Source organism: Halichoeres trimaculatus, unplaced genomic scaffold (assembly GCF_033239565.1).
Source record: "Halichoeres trimaculatus isolate MK-OKI-2021-1 unplaced genomic scaffold, fHalTri1.1 fHalTri1_scaffold_3, whole genome shotgun sequence".
NCBI lineage: Eukaryota > Metazoa > Chordata > Actinopteri > Labriformes > Labridae > Halichoeres > Halichoeres trimaculatus.
This window is the reverse complement of record NW_027437181.1, coordinates 22,119,592-22,140,855: the sequence shown is the minus strand read 5'-3', so window position 1 is coordinate 22,140,855 and position 21,264 is coordinate 22,119,592. Positions and strand designations below refer to the sequence as shown.

General features: G+C 40.2%; 1 protein-coding gene across 1 annotated transcript; it reads right to left on the bottom strand.

The window, feature by feature from the left end:
• Positions 1–158: 158 nt before the first annotated feature.
• On the bottom strand, positions 159–20,419 carry slc12a4 (solute carrier family 12 member 4). Its single transcript, XM_074666116.1, has 24 exons — positions 20,189–20,419; positions 11,095–11,192; positions 10,871–11,002; positions 10,402–10,548; positions 9,339–9,393; positions 8,937–9,067; positions 8,570–8,811; positions 8,007–8,221; positions 7,624–7,788; positions 7,169–7,267; positions 7,001–7,058; positions 6,754–6,928; positions 6,388–6,506; positions 6,138–6,236; positions 5,878–5,997; positions 5,572–5,676; positions 4,169–4,337; positions 3,578–3,773; positions 3,258–3,427; positions 2,792–2,923; positions 2,452–2,559; positions 2,098–2,285; positions 1,876–2,009; positions 159–1,753 (listed from the first exon to the last, which is right to left on the bottom strand). Exons 1-24 carry the CDS (start codon positions 20,322–20,324, stop codon positions 1,662–1,664), a joined length of 3,285 nt encoding a protein of 1,094 aa, XP_074522217.1. The 5' UTR covers positions 20,325–20,419; the 3' UTR covers positions 159–1,661.
• Between the last annotated feature and the right edge of the window lie 845 nt (positions 20,420–21,264).

The window sequence follows — 21,264 nt, the reverse complement described above, 5'->3', positions numbered from 1 at the left end:
AGTTTTTTATTTCCAATAGAATATATATATATATATATATATATATATATATATATATATATATATATATATATATATATATATATATATATCAAGGTTAGGTGGTTTTTATCCAAATGACTTTTTCAAACAGAGTGCATGGTTTTTTAAACAGATGTTCTTTTATTTTATCATACAGCAAAAAAGACATGGTGACATTTTACAAAAAAACTGTGTTCATTTTGTGTTAACTAAACTGCACTTTGTCCAAAAATACTCCCTTTGTCTTTTCTTATTCTATAATTAGCACATGAACTTTGGTGATCTTATTTTAATCTCATACTTTTTTTTTCACCATAAGCGTTTTTTTTTTTTTTTTTTTTTAATAATCTGAAAGCTTTCCAATACACTAGCCTCATTGCTCGGCAAAAATGAAACCCAATGCATTTCTGAAATACTGCTAACATTTAGTTTACATTCAAAGAGTGTGTTGAGCCACAGTTTTGTTTGCTATAACACAAACCAGGCGGAGATAAGGGGCACGCTCTGAACAGTGTGATACATGTTAAATATCTGCTTTATGCCTGGGTTTACCCCTTACTTTACAATATGTCTTTGTTTACTGATTTCTGAATCTGCAATTGAAAACAAGCAGCTGCTCCTTGCACCATACCCTGGCCTGAAATACTGAAACACTTAGCGTTTTAGAAGGAGCCTGAAAAGAAATGACATGTTGGTGGCATCACGAATGTTTACAGATGTCTCTGTGGTTGTAGTCTTGGCTCTTAAAACAAATGTTTTGTCTGTATGATACAAAAAAGTGATGAGTGTTGCTTGTTTGCACTACAACCACATGAACCAGAGGAATGCTTAGTCATGCTTAGTCACACTGACAGCAAAGACACTGTATATTGACGTATTTACACAATGTAAATAAAACTTATTGCTTGTGCAGAAACAAACTCAAAAAGCATCAGAAATGAGTTTGTATTTCGTAAAAATCTGAAGGAACTTGAATTTTGATGTTATTTGTGTAGATGAGCATGTTTTAAATAATTAACCAGAATAGTCTGTCATCCATTACTTACACACTCATATGTTTTGTTTTTTTTTGTCAGTAGCACAAATATCATCTCAAGAGTCATTAAATTATAACTCTTTATAAACTTCCTTTATGATCTCTGGCAGCTACATGTACAAACTTAATGCTGTGCCTCCTGCAGAGCAGAGCCAATGTCAAATATTACTTCAGCTACATTATTATCTTTCAGTGGGATTGCTGTAAAAATAAATAAATAAATAGAAATATGCTTCCAAAATAATTCAAGAGCTATAAAAGAACAAAAAAAACTTGAACCAAGAAAATTTTTTGTGTTATAAATAAGAAACACTTATCTAGAGTTTGAGTTCTTGACACAAAAGCACTGTTTTCTCCTTTAAATGTAACAACTTCCATTTGCAAAGCAGGGCTGTGGACTGATTGGTGGATATGTACAAGGATGTGCCTCAGTATTCTACAAAAATAGAAAAAATACATCTTTTGTACTCAAAAGTCCATACTTCACCTATAGAAAGTGTGAAACTGATGCCTCTGACCAGAATTTTCTGGAAGCAGAGTCAAGGTGCGGCATCTTGTATTGCTGGAATGTGTTGTGATGAGACTGATGCTTCCTAAAATTTGGTCATGAGTAGATTGTGATAACTTCCCGACCTCCACCTCGCACCAGCAGCACTCTTTCCAAGCCTTCAGTCAGCACCTCCAGAAATTCCATGTCTGAGTTAAAAGTTAAAGAATGAAAACCAGCCAATCTACAGCCTCCACAGTCTGTTTATAAGGTATCTCTTCAGACTACGACAAACCCTATGTGGAACAATCAAATGATTTACAAAGGATACAGTTCTCATCCCCCTCTGTGTTTCGAGGTGGCCCTGGCATGTTGAGCAGCACCAGTCGAGCATCATGGGACCTGTTGACTATCACCTCATTTAATTTCACAGCTGTGTGCATCCGCCGCACATTGGACTGATCCCTAGAAAGCCGAGAGAAGCACACGTGAACCAACAAAGAAAAAAACACACATAGTACACAGGAGGTGACGCAGGAAACTTTCCACTCACGGTTTGAGGCTCATGAGTTCTCTGAAGTTCTCTGGAGCATTGTTTCTGTTTCTCTTCTCAGCCTCACACTTCTCTCTCGTCCATGTCATCTGTACCTTCTCTGGGGGAATCTCTATCACCTCCTCCTCTTCATCTGAGTAAAGACTTCCCATACGCACTAAAGAGTGTCTGTCCTTCACCAGCTGGGCCTGCAGAGGCAATAGACAACAAAACAAGGCTTGGTTTTCAGAATACAGCACATGACTGACTCTTTGCATGTCATAGAGCTGAGTTGAGCATTAAATTCCAAAATTGCACACCAGACAGAGGAACAGAGAGTTCCATGAGCAGTAAATCATACAAAAGCAAACATACTTCTCTTTGTCTTTCTGCTGTCGACAGACGCATCTGCCTCAACATCTGGGACCTCTGCTCCATCATTAACGTTCGTTCATAGGTGTACGCAGAGATGTCGCTGTCATGCTGAAGAACCATCAGACAAACATGACTTAATTCTAATCAATTAACACATAGTCTCTTAAACATAGGAAAAAATGAAGAAAACTCAGTGAAAGCCATTGTTTTAATTCTTTGAATTACATTAATGAAACGACGCAGCTTCCTACTGGCTTCTTTCTATAGCAAGAAAAAGCCAGTATACTGCACTGCTTTTAACTTTCACTCAGAATGGGACTGATGTAAGAGAAATTCTCACCATCTCCACCACCTCTACCTCAGCCTCTATCCTCAGCTGGTAGAGGAAAGTGGCCAGATCTTTCTTCATCTGGATGCTGTTGTCATCCATCTGTGCTACAGTGAAGATGCGCATCTTGCATTTCCTCCAAACCTGAAATGTGAATGAAGGGTCTGGTTCACTTCAGATGCAATTCAATTTCAAGAAAATACTTCAAAGCAGAGGTTGTTAAAAGCTTTCTTTGGACAGAAAAGCCCAAAGTGCTACAAATTCAGCAATATCAGGTTACCTTTGTCATGACTGTCAAGGCTTATCTTGCTTTTATGATCAATTAAGAATCAGTTAAACTCTCAGCGGCTTTATATCCTTTTTCATCATTTTTGGAAGAACCCTTGAGGACTGTTAGCACAGTCCACTTTTGTTAAAAATGATAGAACTACGTGATCTCAAACCTCCAAGTGACCCCAGAATACATCTGTTTTCTCACTTTGTGCTGTTTGAGCAGGAAAGGCAGCAACATTAACATCCCTCCATCATGGACGATCCACCACACATCAATGTTGCCATCTGTGAAGCGTTCATGGTTGCTCGGGTAGAAAGAGACATTTTTGGGCACCATCAGGGCGAGTTGGGCAGCTGTGGTGCAGCGGACTGTGTCTGAGGTAAGATAAGCAGACAGAGGCATACATATGGGTCATTTAGTTACAACTTGAATTTCAGTAAACTGTACTGAGATATTTCTATTGAAAAAAAAAAAAGGAAGGCGAATAATGTCTTTAAATTTGTGTAAATCTGTGGGGAACGTACTGATAAAAGTCTTCCAGGCCCGAGGGTCCTCACTCTGTCTCCAGCCGTATGGCCAGCCCATCACCACAGTGTTGTGCTTCATTCCCCCCAGACCACAGGACTGAATCAGATGGACAACGCCCTCCCGCACCTTAGCTGCTACAACCACCTGGCAGAAACCTTTCACTCTCTCAATCTCCATCATGTTCTTGATAGCCTGGAGGACAGCATGGGAAATATAGCTGTGATCAGATCAAAATGATAGAAGCTTATGGATATTTAAACAGCAATCAAACTTAATTAACTTGTTTATTTATTTATGAATCATTTATGATTGATTGCATAATGCCCAACATGGTTGTTGTGAAAGTTTAGACAAATCAGTCGATTATAAGGTCAATCTCATACAGGTCTACAAAGCAAAATAACTTGTGACAAATATTTTAAAACTGATAATAAAACATTTTCCCTCATCACTGTGCTTCAGTGATAACAACAGGTGCTTGTTCGTAACAGTAAGTGGCAGCACAGTCAGCATTAAACCACAAAAGAGAATAGTTTAGAAAGCACAGTACGGAGCATGTACAGTATACCACCCTTTCTGGTGTTTACCTGCTCAGCAGCCTGCATTTCACCGTAACCATCTAGGAAGTTCCCCTGGAGGACAGAGCCCACAATGGTGAGACCCTTTCCTGCCTTCAACTGTGAGGCAAAGGTGAGCAGGCGAGGGTATTTAACATGGAGGTCTTCATCTAGCTTCAGCAGCACCAACAGCTGGGGTCTAAAGTGTATAAAAACAGTCAGTGTGAGAAAGGCAACGGAGAATGTGTACCGGTTAACTTCCTGTTAAAAGAGTGTGTGCAAGTGTCACGGTTGAAATGCTAATGAATTAATGTCACCAAAACAATACAGTATTTTGAATAACATAAAAGTGAAACATTAGAAAAATAAGAAAATAAAAGAAAAATATCCCTCTGCTCTCTTAGCTACATTATTTACTGATTTACTATGTTTATTGATTCACTGTCTGTATTTTTATTACAGTATCAGGACTGGAAAATTGTGTCACTGTCATAGCATCTGTGGTGAAGCTCAAAAGAGGAAACTCAGATCAGGAATAGTTAGATATTGCAATAAACAAAGAGTCACAAACTAGCCAGATGAACAAAGCAAGAAAACTTACTATGAAAATTAAGAAATCATTGTCTGAAGGCCACAACTTCCTAAAAGTCATCATGCAAGAAGTGCCATTGACAAGGCTTTGTTTCTCATTATGTCAATGTGAAACTGAGCTCTTGTTAAATCATTCATGTGCTGCTCCTGTTTGGTGGCATTATTAGTTTGAAGGGCTATTTTTTATAGAAAATATTCATTAACTGTGTTTTTTTTTTGGGGGGGGGCGGAATAATGTACCTGAGATTACACAGACAGGACTTATGTCAAAACTTGCTGCCCTCACTTCAGTGTTGTGACATTTTAAAAATGACACTGACTGTTTATGTGGCATGGAAACATCATGACCTAAAGCAAGGGTGGCCAACCTGGGGCTCGCGAGCCGCATGCGGCTCTTCGATCCATTCATAAAAAATATATTTATGATATGTTTAGTGTTATGAGTAGTGGTGTGCTGATCAATCTAAAATATTGATATATTGATGCGAATGTTGGGATCACTATTGATCAATACTTGGGTGATGAGATTGATACTTAAGTTTCGGTTTCTCTTCTCTACATGTGCTCCTCTCATTCGCTCATGTGCTCATAGATAGTTAGTTAGAAGGCTGGAAATGTATTGCTTTTCATTTTATGTCATTTCTTTTATGTGTGAGAGGAAGTGTGTGTCTAAGACCATGTGTTTGATGTGGCTCTTTGTAGTACCACGGTAGTTTTTGTGGCTTGGGATCTCTGGATGGTTAGCCACCCCTGACCTGAAGCATCTATTGATGGTCACACAGGGATGCCACAGATCAACATTTTTCCAGACGTTCATCACTCATGCCATATCCTTGCTGTACCTCCAGTTCTTGGTGTGGGGCGGTCCAATCTCCAGCCGTAGCAAGGCATATCGTGCAGCACTCAGGGACAGTCCTCTTATACCGTCTCCCCACTCCTTCTCAGCTCTGTTGTTTTTTGTGCAAAGACGATGATGCAAACATAACACAGAAAGACATTTTAAGAGAAGCGTTGTTAAAAGAATCCATACTGGACATGCAAATATCAACTGGAAACACTGCAATACAACCCCCCACCCCAACCCAATGATGTATATAAGTTTTACTGTGTGACAAAAGAGCATAAATAACTCAGAACTGGAGACATACCCCTGGTACTCAATGTACTTGTAGATCATCCCAGCAATCCCCATGGCTACAATGGCGTAGTACCAAGAGGAGATGAACATCAAAGCCAGACACATACTCATGCCGAGGAACGACAGAGCCCTGCAGGTGAAACGTAGAGTTAGGTTACTGCTTATCCAGAAAGAACTTTACTCAACAATTTTATCATGCATTGTTTTAAAGGGGAAAAATTTAACCAAACACAACACAGATACAAGTAGGAACTCTTATTAGCTGCTCACCAGTGGTAATACTTAAACCTCGGCCTCCAATTGGGAGTGCGCAGAAGAGTCTGAACGGCACAGGCTAAGTTCACGAAGAGATAACACATCAAGAAGAACCTGATGGATAAGAACACGCACATTTGATGAGGATCATATCATATTATCAGTAGAGTTGAAGCAAGCTTAAGATATTTCTGTTGGAGAGAATTTGTGTAGTGTATGTTCATCCAGCACTATTTTTGGTTTGTGAGCATTTGTGTGAGCTTACATAGAAAGAATAGGAGCAACCATATCAAGGGAGGCAATAAGAATGCCCAACTCAGCTATGAGACCAGTCAGCAGCAGAGCCCATGTAGGCTCTCCATTTGTCTTTCCATGACCAAACACCTGAAACATTAAAAAAAAAATTCAAAACATGTCCACAAAGATATGCAAATTACTTCTTGGGAAGGCTCCGTTTCATATTCAAATAAGCTTACAGGTCACACAAATATAACCAAACGCTAACATTTCATCCACCACATGCAGAACACTACGGGCTGTGTATCAACTTTTTTTTGTCCTGCAGTTAATTACAGTAAAATGTCTGTGAGGTGATAAAAGAATGTATGATGACAAGTGTGTGTCGTCCCACCCTGAGGAAAGGAATGATGTTGTCCTTGGCAATAGCCTGTAGGAGGCGTGGAGCCCCTGTTAGCGACTGTAGACCCGCCCCGACTGTAGAGAAGAAGGAGCCGATAACAATGACCCACGGTGATGGCCAAGAGAGCGTTCCCACCACCAAGTTTTTTCTGACTGCATCCCCAAACCTGCAAAAACATGCTCAGTTGATCTGGACTCCATCAGTCTTACCAAATGGCAATTAACCTCAATGAACTTACTTGTCTCTGAGAACAACTCCTTCAATACAGGACCCAAACAGGACCACTGAGCTGAAATCTGAATAAAAGAGGTCAAGGGACTTGATAAACTCATTAAAAAACCTGGTATTCTGCTATGTTTGGGGAGGAAACAGAGTAGTTCTTGTGTTTTCACTTCAGTAAGGATACAGACAAGGGAAGTTGTTGTAATAGCTAAGATCGTCCCCACAGGAATTGACTTCTGAGCATCACGTAGATCACCAGATCTGTTGGAACCAGCCATGATACCTGTCAAAGAAAAAAAAAAGAAAAAGTTATAAACCAATAGCAAATACTGGTTTGACTGTGCCCCCTACTGGCTAAAAAAATGTAAAGCACCCTGCTTTGTTGCACTAAGTTTGATTTATTTATGTCATTAGTGAAACACGGCAAGTAACTACAGTTACAATCTGCATTTTACATCAAAAGCCATGTTATCAATAGACATGTAGATTTAAGGTGTCACTTGATAAATCTCTAGACTTTTAAAGACACTTACTTATGTACTTGCACATCATGACATTCACTGAACTTGAACTAAATTGAAAAGAAGTGTCATCTGCGTACCCTAACAGTGCATTTTGTTGTTGGCGACATCGTTTTACCTGTGGCAGACGGGAAGAAGATCCCCACCAGAAGCGTGAAAGATGTTGCGATGTCTGCTGACACATACATGCCAAAGGTATCCGCAGAGCCATGAGCATCCACTGATTGAAGCGAAGCTTTCTCTAAGATGTCACTTTTTTTCATGTAGCTGCCCCACATGTTTTCTAACAGGAAAGAAGAGACAGCCAGTCATAAACAGAATACCATCAGATCAGAAGTGCATTTCATCATGACTTTAAAAATAGTTTATACTTCTCTGCTGGGGAAAAGTCTTCATTTCTATCCAAGAATATATTCAAACTTGGGAGCTTTTAGCTTTAATATCCTCACCTAGATTCCATTCTTTCTACTTAAATCCCTAATGAACCTGTGATAAGCGTACCTTTAATAATCCCGCTGCTCAGTCCTGGGATGCCCTGTATCTCTGTCACATTGTTCTGCATGAAGTAGTCGTCGCACTGAGCGCTGCTCATATTACCAGGCTGACAGAACTTTTCCCACAGCTGACTGGGAACTGTGATGTTTCCTTTTGTCACAGTCTTAGCACACACATCAAACTGGTCTCTCACCAAAGTCCTGTTTCCCAGCATGCAGATACTACAACATGAACATGGACAGAAGTAGAATTCATCAGCACACACTTAATCTCTTTATGTCATCACCATAAGAGGCAAAATCAGACATATTTTACCACAATGAAAGAGATAAGATTGATTTTAGCTTTAGGTCATAACATCTTGTCAAAATCATCACAACTTCTTATATAAACAAAAGTGTACTGTATCATAAGAAGATAAGAAAAATAAGAACATGATCTATATTCTATGTGAAACAAACTCCTCATGCAAAATTAATCTCAATTTCCCCCCCAAACACTGGATTCACAGATATGTACGCTGCTTTTTTTTTCGACATATGTCTTAGAAACCTTTTCTGTAGACTCACGGGAATTCAGGTGGATGTGTCATGGATTTGATTGCTCCAGCATAGATGGAGACAATTGAGATAATGACGCAGGCCAGGAAAAGAGAAGCCAGCTTGTTGACATATTTCACTCCCACAAAAACCACCACTGCCATCAGACTGAGGCAGATAGAGCCATAGACTCGCATGTTGTTCAGCATGGCACTGTCACCCCCAAGAGGGTCTGTGGCATGAAAGATGGCTGCCTGGGGGACTAGATATTTCTGAGGAAGGAGAGGAGAAAAACAAGAGGAAGATTGATGCATGTGCCTATTCAAATAGATAAGAGTGTACAAAAATCTCTGCATACAAAAGTGAACTGAAGGATTATTATTTCAGCAACACTGACCAAGAAGATTTCAATGGCCCCCAGAATGTACATGGCAGAAGCAAAGGTGGTGCCCAAGTAGAAGCACAGGCCAACGGCCCCTCCAAACTCGGGACCCAGAGAGCGTGAGATCATAAAGTATGCCCCTCCAGCTGCAACAGTACAAAACAGTGTTAGACACAACAAAATGTGTGGGCCTACACAGATGAGGAAACTTCAGTAAATCTCTACTGCCCCCATGTGGAAGAATGTGATGTGGAAAAGAGCAGTCATTGACTCGAGGACCAAGGATTTGTAGAACAGTGTTTGTCTCAATCATGCAAATTCTGGTTAAAAAGTACATTAAGTAATGACAAGACATGAATTCAATTATTACTAGCTGTATTTTTTAGTCAATTGATAGGAATGAAACCAAAGTGTTACCTGGAACAACACCATTTGTAGCAATGGCACTCATTGATATGGCTGTGAGCATTGTCTGAAAAGGAGAGGGAGAAATATGAAACATATATTGAGAAAAATCACTATTACTCTTCAATGATGGAGGCAGGACTTGTGTTAAAACAAACTATATGTGCTGTTCTCAAACAGGCTGCTGGCTGTCTTTGCATTTCAGAGTAGCACATTCTTTTCCTCAGGATTATAAATTGTGACATTAGACATTCATCTTTCTTTTAAAGCCCCCTGTGAGGAGTTTTTGGCTGGTTATTACACAGACGGAAATTAATAGCGATACCTTTTTAATGATCTACCAAAGCAAGCAAGACTACCAGCAACAACATTGACAATTTATGTGTCGTAATTTTCACTGCCTGAATCGCTGCTAAGGGGAACGTGTCATACCTGATGATTGACGACACGCTAAGAGAGAGCCTCTGGCTACTTTTCTGAGAATTAAATCTTTGCAGTGAGTGATGCTGAATGTGAGTGATTGTTAAATGATAGTGTGATGAGACAAGGAGTATGTTTTTGGTCTAAAATCAGTACAAACTGAAAGTCCCCCAAAGGAGCGTTAACCTCTTAAAGGATTTAGCTTATAGACATAGTGTCACACTAAATGGAGACAGGAATAGGGAAGTAACACTCTTTAGTCTATGCCTGCAAATATATAACTCTTCGTACATTGCATAACTCAGTGCCCCAGTTTAGACACAGTCAATAAAGTAAGAACAGGGCGTATCTAAACATAAACACTAAGAATACAGCACGTATCCTTAGAAGTCAACAAACCTATAATATTTAATATATGACAGAAAACAACAGAAGGATGCTAACATTACGAAAAACTTGATTCAAAGGTATCTCAACCCTAGGTTACTGTGCCTACTTGTGCAGACACATTTTTTCTATAGGCTGATTTTCTATTAAAATCCACCATAAAATAAAAAATCTGCCCTCAATTCTATGTGGTGTGAAGTAGTAGTGTGCGTGAGACATTCTCACTCAATGTGTGGATGTGCATGTGTGTGTGTGTGTGCATACTAACACAAGAACAGCACATGAGGACGATCAGGAGGGACTGCATGATACCAGCCATCCCAACAATCCACGTCAGCCGCAGGAAAAGAATGACACCAAAAATGTTCTGCAGACATGGCAAGTAGACCCCCATCAGAGTGCCCATGTTGGGAGACTGGTGGAGAGAAAGTGGGATGGAGATGGGGGGGGGGTTATTGACCATGACATTTCAGGAAACAAGTGAATTGATCATTAGCATTGATTGATGTACTTTTTAAAGGTCATCCAATCATGCTATCAGCTCTGTCCATGTATGCAGGTCTTACACAGCCATACTGTGACTGCAGAGCGGCCACAGGCAGAAGAAGCAATCAATCAGCAAGTCTTAATACTAAACCAGAACTTCAGCCAGAGCTGGAGGATAATGTTTCTAAACCTCTAAAGACTTTGTGTACTCGTAGTAGAAACAGTGAGGCATGTGTTCCTCCGCTCCTGACCTTGGGGGTCTTCCTACGTGAGGCCTGTGCGCTCTCCTCCTCCTCATGCTCCTTGGCTCCCTGCGTGATGTTGGTGTAGCTGACCAGGCGGCTGAGCAGAGAGGAAACCTTTGGCCGGATGTCCAGCTCTTCCTGGAAGGAGAGAGGGGGTAAGAGGTTGTATGGATTTTTTTTGGTTTGAGTTTGTCTTTCATAAAGATATGGGACAAAAAAAAAAATCAGACCTCAAACAAAGCCAGGTTACGGTCATAGAAGTCATTCTTCTTGCTGGCAGCATCTGCACTGTTGAGAAATGGACTGTCCTCTTTATGATTTCCGTGTCCTATAAGGGAAAAAAAATACTTTGGGTTAACTATAACAAACAAAAATAAATCAAGAAATAGGAACACAACAAAAAAAAAATATTAAAAAAAAAAATAAGTAAGCCTTAACACTCCAAAAATGTTTTTACAGATACAATGAGGCTTCTTTTTTACAGCATATTGCCCTTTTTACCATTTTTTTTTAAATTCTGCTTTGAATAACTAATTAATCTAAACTGAAATCAAAATATTTATGTGTACGTTTTTTCTTCTTTTTTCGGTCTTTGAGGGTAAGCAGTCAACAGAAAGCTGTACAATGTTGCAAGCTTGCTTTGAAAGAAAAGACAATTTTTTTTCAGCCAGCCCATTGTCTTTTTTTTCTGTATGTTAAAGGGAATATTTTATTATGACTGTCTGAAACTATCAGTATCCTTGTGGTGAATTGGTTGATAGAATAAGATAATAAACAAAAAAGAACAGCAAAATAAAGTCTGTAAAGGTGGTGTTAGTTTATCATCAATCTCCAGCCAGCCTTTCAATTTAAATTGTTGTTCGTAGTTTCTAAAGTAGTGGTGAAATTTACAAACCAAATTCATGCGGTAAAGCTGTAGTCAAAGGCCAAAAGCAGCAGAGCTCAACAAAGCAGAGTCCAGGTGATAAAGAGGCACATAATTAGATTTTACTCTCATTATTTCCTGCTTTTGAAGAAAAGAACCACACAGAGATGAGCACGGTGCCCGGAGCAATTATTTCACGCAAAATAGCTCTGCAAACTTATCACACAAGCATTCATCAGAGGCATGCACACACCTCATTACCCAGAAATTACCTAACCTTTGGTTATTAGAGCATGTAAACTCCAGCAGCAGCAGCATCTCAAAACACAAAGTAATCCCGCAGCACAAAGACTGCGGAGCTACAGAGTAAGAGGACATGAAACAGAAAAGCAATCTTAACTGTGTTTAAAGTTTCTCTGCTTTGTTCCAAATCAGTCAGTTGAGTGTCAGTACTGGTCTTCACTCACCTGTGCTGTGTGTCCCACTGCTGCTAGAATCACTGTGGGTGAGCATAGCTGTGTGCTGTGTGTGCAGCATGCAGCAGTCTACTCTTTGCTCTAGCTGGGGGAATAGTCAATTACAATCCAGGACACCCGGTCACCCTGGGTGAAAACTCATTCAGAAGCATGATCTAACACATGGTGCACAGTCAGGGGGGGTGAGAAGTGGGGAGGAGAGGATACAGTGGTAGCTCACTCACAAACACGCATACACAGCATCTGTCTGCCAAGGGGGTAGAAGATCCAAGGGGGGAACAAGAGGTATCCCAAAGAAACTCAGGATTAAAGTTTCTTAATGTGCACTGATGTTTGGGTTGAATAAATCCCAAATCTCGGAGTCTCTAATGAAGCTTCTGGACATAGAATGATTTAACATTCAACAGTGCTACAACCTGGAAAACAAACATAACTATTTGGACTTTTGACTGATTAAACAACAAAAAGGGCAGTCCAAAAAGCCCTCACTTTTGGGGGGGAAAGGTCTGTTGGAGAGGGGGTTGTTTTTACTTCATCTAAGGGTTTCCTCAGCTGATAAGTTTTTTTTAGATTTTTTTTTTTTTTTTTTTTTTTACAATACACCGTTTGTAATGTACCATGTGGAATATTCTTCCCATGTGCCTCAGAATTTTTACCCATTTTATTTTAGCCCCAGCCCTTCAACCCCAACTTAACCTATTATGATCCAAAGTTGTAACGTGACAATATATAAAAAGTTCTCTGAATACTCTGAATCCTTGCAGGCCTGCCTGTACTACCTTGACAACCACTCAAGACTGTAGTAAGGCGTGAGCAGAGATGGGAGCAAAATGATGCAAACACTGTCCTCTAGTGTTAATTTGATGTCAGTGCCATTAAATTAATGTAGCGTATCTATTTTTGAAACAATGAAAACAGAAGTGTTGCAGGTTAAATGGTGAATCTGATAAGCCTGTAGAGACATCTAGCCTTAACTTGCATGATGAAATTTTACTCCTAAAACCTTCCTGGGTTTGCAGACTGAAAGTCACCTTCATTTTGGATCTGAGGAGGCAGTGGGGGTCTCTTGTTAATAACCTGACATTAAATGTCTAATTAAAAAGATTAAAGATTAACAGGCATGTTATGAAGGCACACTGGAGTCCTGCTGTGTGCACAGAATAGCACAGAGGCTTTAAGGCAACGTGCACCGACATGTCGCCTTGGCCCCCACTAAACACAGCCCACACCCACAGCCAGGAGATCAAAGAGTGTCTGTGCTGTGGGGCTGACACGTTTGCAGAGGGATGCATCAAGCAGAAAGTACGACTTCTGCTTTCTACTGACAAATTATGTGGAGATAAGGATTCAAGATAGTGGGTATGTTCTGGAGGCATAGATCAATACTTCACTTTTTGGGGTATTGGTTTTTAGTTGTTGCCCCAGACTGTGTGTCAGGAGTGTCTGAAAGTCTGTGTTGTTTTTAAAAGCAGATCAATTCCCAGACATAACGCTACGCTGTCAAGACTTCTCAAAGTGCAAGGAGCACTGGGCAACATTTACAGAAATCCAAACCAACAACTTCAAGAAAGAAACTCCAACAAAACTTATTCAATGCTTGTCTCAAAACACATTTCGTTTCAGTTTACCTTGGTGACATATTTGGGTCATTCGCTAGTTTTTACAGTGATTCTTTTAGGGCACATTTCCAAAACCATTACTTTTCAAGATGGAGAAACTCCAAAGTGCCTCTGCTTCTCAAAGCCTATTAGACGTGGAAAACAATAATGGTGTCCATTAGCTTCTTATGATTTGTTAAAGCCTCTTTGCTAAACTTCCCCTTTAATAATATTCAAGAACTTAATACCAAGAGGCAGAGAAGTCATGCAGCTAAGCCTCCCCTGCTCAGCTATTTTGACTTTGTACAGCAAGTTGGCAAGAGAGTTTAATTTCTTATGAGCTTGGAGTTGGTGTGGGTGGGTGTATGTATATGTGTGTTTACATACAGGGAGAGTGAGAAAGAGAAAAAGGCGATCTTCATATAACTTGTGTCTTCTGATCTGTTTAGTATGTATGCTTTGAAATCACATCAAGACATAATACCAACTGGCTAAGGGAAGCATTCCTGGATAAGGGGTACTCTGTTGTTCTTTGCACTAGACCTGGGTGTTTTTTCAAACCAGCCCATAAAAGCATAAAAAATATGAGACAAGTGTGGACATAAAAAGAGATGCCAAAACGCAAAATGAAAATAATCAAATAAATTAATTAATTGATAAACTAGAAGCACTTAGAGAGCACAGACCTCTGCCAAGCATACTGTGGTTCTCACATAACACTTAAGTCCTACTTTAATGTTATACTCCCTTTCAGCAGACTGTCTGCTACAATTTGGTGTTAGTTGCAGGTTTGTACAATAATTTGTTACCTGACAGTGTTGAAAATAATGATGACCCAGTACATATTTTATATTCTGGATCTTAGTATCCAGAGTATTGGCAGGATGTGGATAGTACTTTTATATCTGTCAGAAATTACCGTGACCTTGTCTTGTATTCTTTTACAAAGCAATCAGAGCATTTATCATGGATCTATATACACATATGGTTAAGTTCGGCCCCATCTCACAATGATAAAGAATCCTTTAAAATAAATCCTGGATCCAGACAGTGATCTGGATTATCTCCAAAATTTAATCACTTCTTCCTTACACTATTTTGAACATTTCCTGAAAATGTCAGCAAGATCTGTTCATTAGTTTTTGAGTTATGTTGTTCACAGACAAACAGACAAACTCTCCCAAAAACATAACCTCCTTGGTGGAAGTAATAATTAAATAAATAAATAAGTTAATACATCAATAAATTATATTAGTAGATAGATGCCCTACAGACATCAAGATCATCAGGATCATTAAGAAAAAAAATTGGATAATAATGACAATAATTCATGCTGAAGTCTGAAATCTTGCAAATGCAGGGCCCTGTTTTCTTATTGTGTGTGTTTTATATTATCATCAGATCCAGTGTACAATCGTCAGCAATTCTAAATGTATTTCAAGCGGGTTTGTTTACTCACAAAAAAAAAACAAAAAAAAAAACAGAAAAAGCAGATCACCGTAATCCAGCTGTGAATAGTTTTACTAATCCTTTTAATTGATACAGACCTGGATTGCTCAGTCTTGCAGTTAAATTGTGAACCCCATGGAGAGAGATGTGAACTGATAGCAGATGTACAGTATACATAGTTTGTCGCATACCAATCCCAAATCTGTCCTCCCTGTTTCTTACTTTATCAACTTTTCCATCCACTCAATAAAGGCAGAGGTCTCAAAATATTAAAAAAAATGTTCAGGCCTGCATGGTAAGAGCACTTTCACAGCAATGATTAAAAATCAGGTTAAAATGCACTTCATTCTCTTGGCAAAACATCCCAGGAAAAGGAAAAGCTCCCTTCTGTACAAAACCTTTCTGGGTGTTTGAGAAAGTAGTTTGGTTTTTATTGCTCTCTTTTGTTCCCTTGGGCTGCTGAAATCAGCTGTGGTAAAGAGCCACACTTGCTGTTACCTGTGTGTGTCAAATCTGAACAGACCTGAGGAATGCTTACCTGCTGAGTGGTGCAGCAAAACATATTAGCCGTGATAACTGTTAATGATGAGAAAAAGACGACAGCTTAGCCTCACTACCACAGGGGGTCACGGGGTGGGGTGGGGAGGGGAGAGGGGCATCGTACCGCAGACCTTCAGGGAGACACTCATTGAGTAACTGTGTAACTGTCTTTAGCATTCATCACCACCAACATAACTCAAAGTGTTGTCTCAGCTGGGGAACTGTCTTTCTGAGGGACGTTTGTCAAACAGTTTCCCACACTCATTGAAGTTCACGCTCTACATTTGTACCAACACAATCCATACCAGTGATGTTTACTTTGTAAATGTTAGAGTACATATCCTAGACTGTACAAGCTATGAAACGGATACAGAGTGCCTCGTCAATTTACACATCATGTGCCGTACATAGTATGAGCACAAAGCTAGTGTGACAGTTTAGACAGCACACTCCTCATGATCTATCCGGTTTGGCACTTTTGACAACAGCAACTGCTAACCTGACTCAATGTACTTCTATTGTTTCATCAAAAGGATATTAACAGGGACTTCATGTGAAAACAATTTCAGATGACAATGTTTTGACTTAAGCTAACAGCAAGCCTGGATTTGCAGTCTAAAAAAGACGGAATGCACATTTGTGAAAAACAAAAATGCATCGTATATCTCAACCTAAAGCTGCAACGGAGCTGATCATTTTGTGCTTGAGTACTGTGTCTTAAATTCAACCACCAAACAAACAAAGAGACAAACAGGTGTACGAAGACTTAATATATGAACTAGGGCTGGACAATTAATTGGATTTTAATCGTGATTTCAATTTTGCCATCTGACAATCATAAGAACAATAAAATTGAAGAAAAACGATTAATATGCCACACAGTGTAGATGTATGCAAGTTTCTGTGCTTCATAGCTCTTCTGTGTTCCATGTGCAGCCACAGCGAGTGTGTGTGACTTATGTGTATCAAGAAAACTGTATGTGCCACTTGCTGGTTCTTTAAAGTTGTGTTTAAATCAGTACTGAAGTTTTTGAATAAATGAATAATTGTGTATATTAATTGTGATTTCATTATCACTTAAAATAATCGGGATTCTTATTTTTACCATAATCGTCCAGCCCTAAGATGAACCTTAGAGTATAAATCTCTTCTTCAGTAGTCCTGCGTTGTTTGTTTCCTGGTATCTTACAGATTGGGCACATTGAGTGCATCCAATCAAGAGGTCTACATAGATAAAAAAAAACAAAAAAACATCTGAGCTGCTCTTCCTGCTGTGTGTCACTTTGATTCAAATGAGCAGATGGAGAAATAATGACAGATAATTGGATGGAAAAAGAGCTGAATCATAGGAAACAAAGTGTGATAAATAATCTAATTAAAAGCAGAGCTTTATCATATGAGGATCTGAATTGAGTATCACAAGGACCTGAACATCAGTGTCTGACATTGTTCTAGCTCTGTCATCAGCTCCACATTTGGGCTCCAGCAGTGTGTGTTTATCTCAGGGCCATCTGTGTGGCATACCAGACAGCATGACAGGAATGATCTCCTGTTCTCCTGAATTAGAGAGGGAACACACCACAGCATTCTCCAGGTTTTCCACTCATTACTCATGTTTCTAAGGATATGTTTGATTTAAGCCAATGCAAACAAGATACATTTGCACTGTATGCTTGATTAGACCTATACTTCGACAGACACACCTGTGAGTTTTTTGTTCTCTCCTTTAACACACAGCACTGACATATAAGTGTAACAGAGCTTTTGTGCTAAGAACGTGCAAGCAAATTGAACTGAATATACTTCCTCAGGCATGTAGCTCCCTGAGGAAAAGTCCAATACTTTGTCTCTGACCTCTACCAGACAGAGTATCCGGCCCTTGTGCCACAAGTTTGAATTCTTCTCTGTGTTTACAAGTTTAGTCTGTCTGCCATTTATCAAGGAGCAAGTACAATAGTTGTTTGTGTGTTTGTTTACCAGAGGTTTTAAGCTGCAAACTGCTGCATGCTGTGGCAGGAAAGGTCCTGGGAAGACTGAAAGAGTAGTAGTAAAAACGCAAGAGGACCAGAAAAATGCTGAAATATGGTGATATTTATTTATTTTTTTACTGCCCTCAAGTGGTCAAAGTAATCATTTAATTCAGAGTGTAAAAAATACAAGCTACAACCTTTTGTTCCCATGTGACTTATTCAACTTAGATGGCATCATTATAAAATAAGTTTAAGCCATGTTCAGAACATACACTTTTTTTCCAGTGTCATTTTCAACAATCCTCCTATTTTCCACATATGAAACAAGAAGCTAAGAGGAGCAGACTCTGTAACTAACTTTCCCCCCTGTTATGTGAGGGCTATTTCAGGTTGGTTGCTCCTGCTCAGGAGTGCTGTTACAATGAGCACAGTGTAGATGCTGTGCTGTGCTGAACAGAGCCAAGTTCACAGGCTGGAACAGACTCTGCACTGTGTCACTTCCTCCATGCCGCTGACGTCACACTGAGGCTAAGACACACAGCATCGGCCTGTCACACTGCAGCCCACCACTCCCATGATGAAATCATCCTGTATTTACACCCAATTTGGGGGTTTCTTGTATCCACAGAACAGTTACCAACCAAACTTTTGTTGTGCCTGAGTATGTCATAATACTACATGGAAACTACAGCTGTAGAAATGGGTATATGATGTCGATATTCAAAGCTAGTTTTATAGTTTTATATAGCTTGTCTTCATCGGTAAAGATGTAAAGATGTGGGTACAATACTAAGACCTACACTGACTTGAGAAGATATGTCAGCTCAGTTCTCACATATGTTTGAAATCTAACAGGATTTTCACTGTGTGCTGTTTGCACAATCTCATAATTAATCACAGTCTCGCTTCCCCTTCTTCATGTTTTTCTCCCCCTCAGTCATCTTTGCATCTATGCACTAAGTTCAACTGTTGTTGAAGACTTCAGTCTTATTCAGGAAACTTCTTTCAGACAAGTGATAGTGAGTTATGGCAGGAAGACGAGGAAGACAGCAATAGTGTTTTTTCTCTTCACCCGAAACCCATCTGTAAAGTCTGGAGGGTTATTTCGGGACATCTGCGTTTCCTCTCCCGTTTCTTACATAATGGCACAGTGCAAAGTTCTGCTAAACAGCATCTAAACTGCCACTTTTTATACACTTAAAGTACGTGTTTACTTGCATTTCTTCTGTTTGAGGATAGTGTTTGGCTCTTCAGGGTGACTTCATGCATTCCACAAATGAACAAGCAGACAGCTAGGTCAACATGTGCTCAGATTTCTTCTGCTTGTTTTGCTGCATGCCTCACTGTAGCAAAAATCATTTCATACATGGAGGCATGAAACTAAAAGCTTGCAAATTGATTAATATATTCATATATTGCTGGACCACAAAAGCACATACATACCTCGAATACCCTCATGGAGAGCTAATGGATCTAGAAACTAGCACTCTGTGAGCCTGATTTTCCATTTCCTTGTAGTTTTAACCAGGTTTTAAGAAGCCAGACATCCACTGCCTGCCTGTAATGTTATATAAATGGACAACCAGTCAGTGTGTGGTTTCTGTACACTGCCTGGCCTTCTGGGCCCTTTGGCAAAGCGTGGGTGCTTCATTTGGAGGCCACACCCATGTATGTCTTTTATTAAACAACTTTGTTCCCCCATCTGGTTCACTCCCCGAGGCCACACAAAACAGCCCTGTTCTCACATAATCCCACAAGCTCCTCTCCTTGTCCTTCCTTTCTCTTCTGTCAGGGACTTCATCCCCCCTCTCCATGCTGATACAGTGAAGAAACAAGTGAGTGACAGTGAGAGACAAGCTGAGGCAGAGAGGCGAGGAGGGAGAAATCTGCTTCTGTGTTGTTGAGCAGCCAATCTCTGTGAAAGGAAATCCCTCCTTGGCACAAAGGGAGCTTCATCTTTTGTGCGAGGAAGCACTTGAGGCCTTTTCTGGTCGCGGTGGTACCAGCCCCTCCCTCACACAATCCCACCCTCTGTTGTGCTTTTCCCCACGGTTCTCACCCCGTCATTGTTTCCCCTTTTGTTAGTTATCTGTCCCTGATTTTATTCTAAGAGGACTCCAAGAGTGACAGGAAAAATGACCCAAAAATGAAAAAAGAAATATTGCCATTATTTTCCCCAAAGTGAGCTGTCAAATGCAGACCCGCCTGCTATAAGAAAACTGCTTTCTGGCGCTGGAGAATTGCCATGGTAACCATACAACCAGCTGTTCAAAGCCTCCCAGAACAAAGCTTTACCCATGCTGTGTTGGTCCTTACCCAAGTACTTTCACTTTTAGGACACACTTTATAAATGAGAAACTTCCAGATCAGTCATGTTGTGTCTAATCTGGGAGATTGAAGAGTTTAGAAAAAGTTTTGGGACTCACCATCAGAGCTGACAGTGTCTTGATGATCATGGTAGTCCTGTCCAGTGTCTCTGTAATCCACCCAGTTAATCCCCTCCAGACTATCATAGCTGGATTGAGCTTGATCCTTCACAGGTACCACAGTGAAGTGAGGCATGTTTTCATCACTCTCCTCTGCGTCTCCGGCTCACACTCAACATAGCAGGCTAGCTGTTAGCCTCAACCTCAGCTCAACTCCCACTAATGGCAACTACATTCCACTACACTGCGCTCACTTCCTCTGGAGGATATTACCATACTCCCCGCCCACAGGCCGGCCCCCTCCTGGGTTTTTAGTGTGAACAGAGAGGATAAGGAGGTCTAGGGGATGCATTTGGGGAGACACTCAGGGAGCTGAAGCCTGAAGTTTGATTTAAGAACCAGCTTTGTCATCTCTGAGTCATCCTAGGATAAAAGAGGGTAGGGTCACCCTCTCTTTGCTCTGTGTGTCATAGTGACTGCTAGTGGAGTAGGGTTTACTGTTCAAGGTTCAGACAGACAGTCATCTGTGTATGTCGGCCTTTTCCAAAACACACACACACACACACACACACACACACACACACACACACACACACACACACACACACACACACACACACACACACACACACACACACACACACACACACACACACACACACCAACGTGGCACTTTGGAAAACAGTCAAACTAAATTTGTGACCGGAAAGCAGGGGTGGAAAAGAGAGGAGAGGGAGGAAAATGTTACTCCAAATCAGAGCAAACAGGAAAGGCTTCCAGCCCCCTGCTCGCTTTTCAGACAACTCAACAGTTAGATGTATTGTGACCTCTGACCCCATGGCCATCAGGACTCCAAATGAAGCTCTTCAGCCAACATTTGATGCATTATCCTTTCAATGGTGTGATTTTTTTGATCAGTTTTACAAGTAATAATGAAATGGAGAGCATATGCTCTGAACACAGTAACTTTTTTTTTTTTTTTTTAAGAGCATACACTTTACTTGCTTCTTTTCAAGAATAGCAGCTTCTCTCAAAACCATAAAACAGCACATCAAAGACTCCCAAGCTGTTATTAG